This window comes from Cyprinodon variegatus, unplaced genomic scaffold (assembly GCF_000732505.1).
Source record: "Cyprinodon variegatus isolate N-32 unplaced genomic scaffold, C_variegatus-1.0 Scaffold5364, whole genome shotgun sequence".
Lineage (NCBI taxonomy): Eukaryota > Metazoa > Chordata > Actinopteri > Cyprinodontiformes > Cyprinodontidae > Cyprinodon > Cyprinodon variegatus.
The window spans coordinates 1-1,901 of NW_015155817.1; the positions used below are offsets into that span (position 1 = coordinate 1).

Below are 1,901 nucleotides of genomic sequence, written 5' to 3' on the forward strand. Positions count from 1 at the left end.
ACATATTCCTTTAATATCCACTGAATCACAGTACAGAAAGAAACAATTCAATTATGCTACATAACTCAAGTCAGAAAATAAGCACTGCTGTTGTTGGCCCCTTCTCCCTCCCTCCCCCCACCCCTCCCTCTAACATGATCTTTTTTTTTTTTTCAATAAGTGCATCTGAGCACACGTCTTCAAACAGCAGGAAATAACAGGGATCTCACAAGGAAGGCAAAGCCCTGGATTCCTGTCAAAATTGCAAAGATACAAGACATCCCTAGAGTTGGACGTCAGTAACAGCTAGATTCTAGTAAGACCTGATTTTAAACTGTGTTAAGATGTAAAAACATACGCAGAACTACAATAACACAGCAACAGTATCAGTATTCCCCTGTTACAGACGGACTGTTAAACATTTTGTTTACACTTTCTTTTTTTCTGTCATAGTTTGTAAATTAGGCAACATGAAAATTAGTTATCCCATTCCTCTGTGCCCCTCTGCCCTCACAGATGTCGATCAGGTTTTCGATATCTTTTGTAACAAAACACACCAGTATGAACGTCTTTTGCTCATTCAAAAACAAGAGGTAGTAAAAAAAAAAAAAAAAGAAAAAAAGGCAATCCAAAGTGGCAGGCAATGGTAAAACCTTTGGTTAGAAAAAGGCACTTGCTGTACGAACAAACCGAAACAACTTTCCACCATTTCTTCCCGTTCTCTGGTCCAAATCTCTCCACATTTCAGGCCATATGCATTTCTCTGCTAACGCAGGGAGCCTTTCAACCTCAAACACATTCTTCATCCCTAAATTAAACGTGGCAATCTTCATCAAACACTAAGTGACCCACTTCATCTTGTTTAATCACATAAAAAAAAACAGCTCTCTATCCAAAGTTCTTCACAATTTTGTTCCATGTTGGCATGTCTGATGTTTATTTTTTTCCCCTCACGTACTTAAAGCATAAACTGTGTCCATGTTAGTCTTTTGTCGCATTTTTGAAGGTTTCTGTGGTCTTTTTTTTTTTTTCCTGGAAGGTTGAGGTGGTTGTAGAGAGATTGCGTCGCGCTGAGTCTCTTTTTTCCGGAACCATCTTTACGAGCTGTTAGTCTTTTACAAGTCTGTAGACATGATACTGCGCTCCATGTTCACTATTGGAAACCTCAAAAACAAACGCTATACAGAGCAGGGTCTCCTGGGTGTCACGGTTCGTCACCACCTGACAGGGTTCAAATATGGATATTAAAAACATGTTTTTTTTTAGTTAAAATTTGTAGGGGTTATTTAAAATAAAGTGCATTTTACCTGTAGGATAGTGAAGTTTTCAAGAACGCTATTCATCATGTACTTTTCAGGTAAGTGTTTGAGTTTGTGGATAAAGTTGATCATGTATTCACACATAGGAGAGCGGTGGATCCTGTAAACATACTTCCCTCCCTCCATGCGGGCGTACTCTGTCTGTAACATTTACCAGAGCGAGAAAAAAAGAAAAATAGTGTATGAGACTGTATCAAACATATCTGTTAAAACAAGTTTCAAAAGCACCTTCTTACCTCAACTTTCTCTACCACCTGTTTGCCGAATGAGCACACTTTAGTTGAAACTGTAATAGTCATGTTCTCCATGCTGCTGTACTGGCTGCTTACACCGTAGAATGAACCCGGCTCATCCAGCATCCCGCCGCTGTTCAGGTCAGCCTGGAGAGAGCGAAAAAATGTCAGCCTGATGATCTGATTCAAAGCGTGACAAAAGCACTCATTGAACAGTTCGATTAAACAGGCATCAATGTGTTGGGAAAAAAAAATACATTGCCTGCAACTAAATTATGCATTAAACCAATTACAAGTAGAAGAAATTACAGAGTATATTGGAAAACCCATCTAAGGAAAAATATGCCATATAGTGCTGCAATCATGAAGG

At 39.0% G+C, this 1,901-nt stretch overlaps 1 protein-coding gene across 1 annotated transcript; it reads right to left on the reverse strand.

The window, feature by feature from the left end:
* Positions 1–140: 140 nt before the first annotated feature.
* On the reverse strand, positions 141–1,799 carry LOC107081476 (protein scalloped-like; the record flags this gene model as incomplete). Its single annotated transcript, XM_015369647.1, has 3 exons — positions 141–1,200; positions 1,287–1,439; positions 1,535–1,799. Coding segments are annotated over 3 exons (532 nt in total), but the record flags the coding sequence as incomplete, so codon positions are not given.
* Positions 1,800–1,901: the final 102 nt, after the last annotated feature.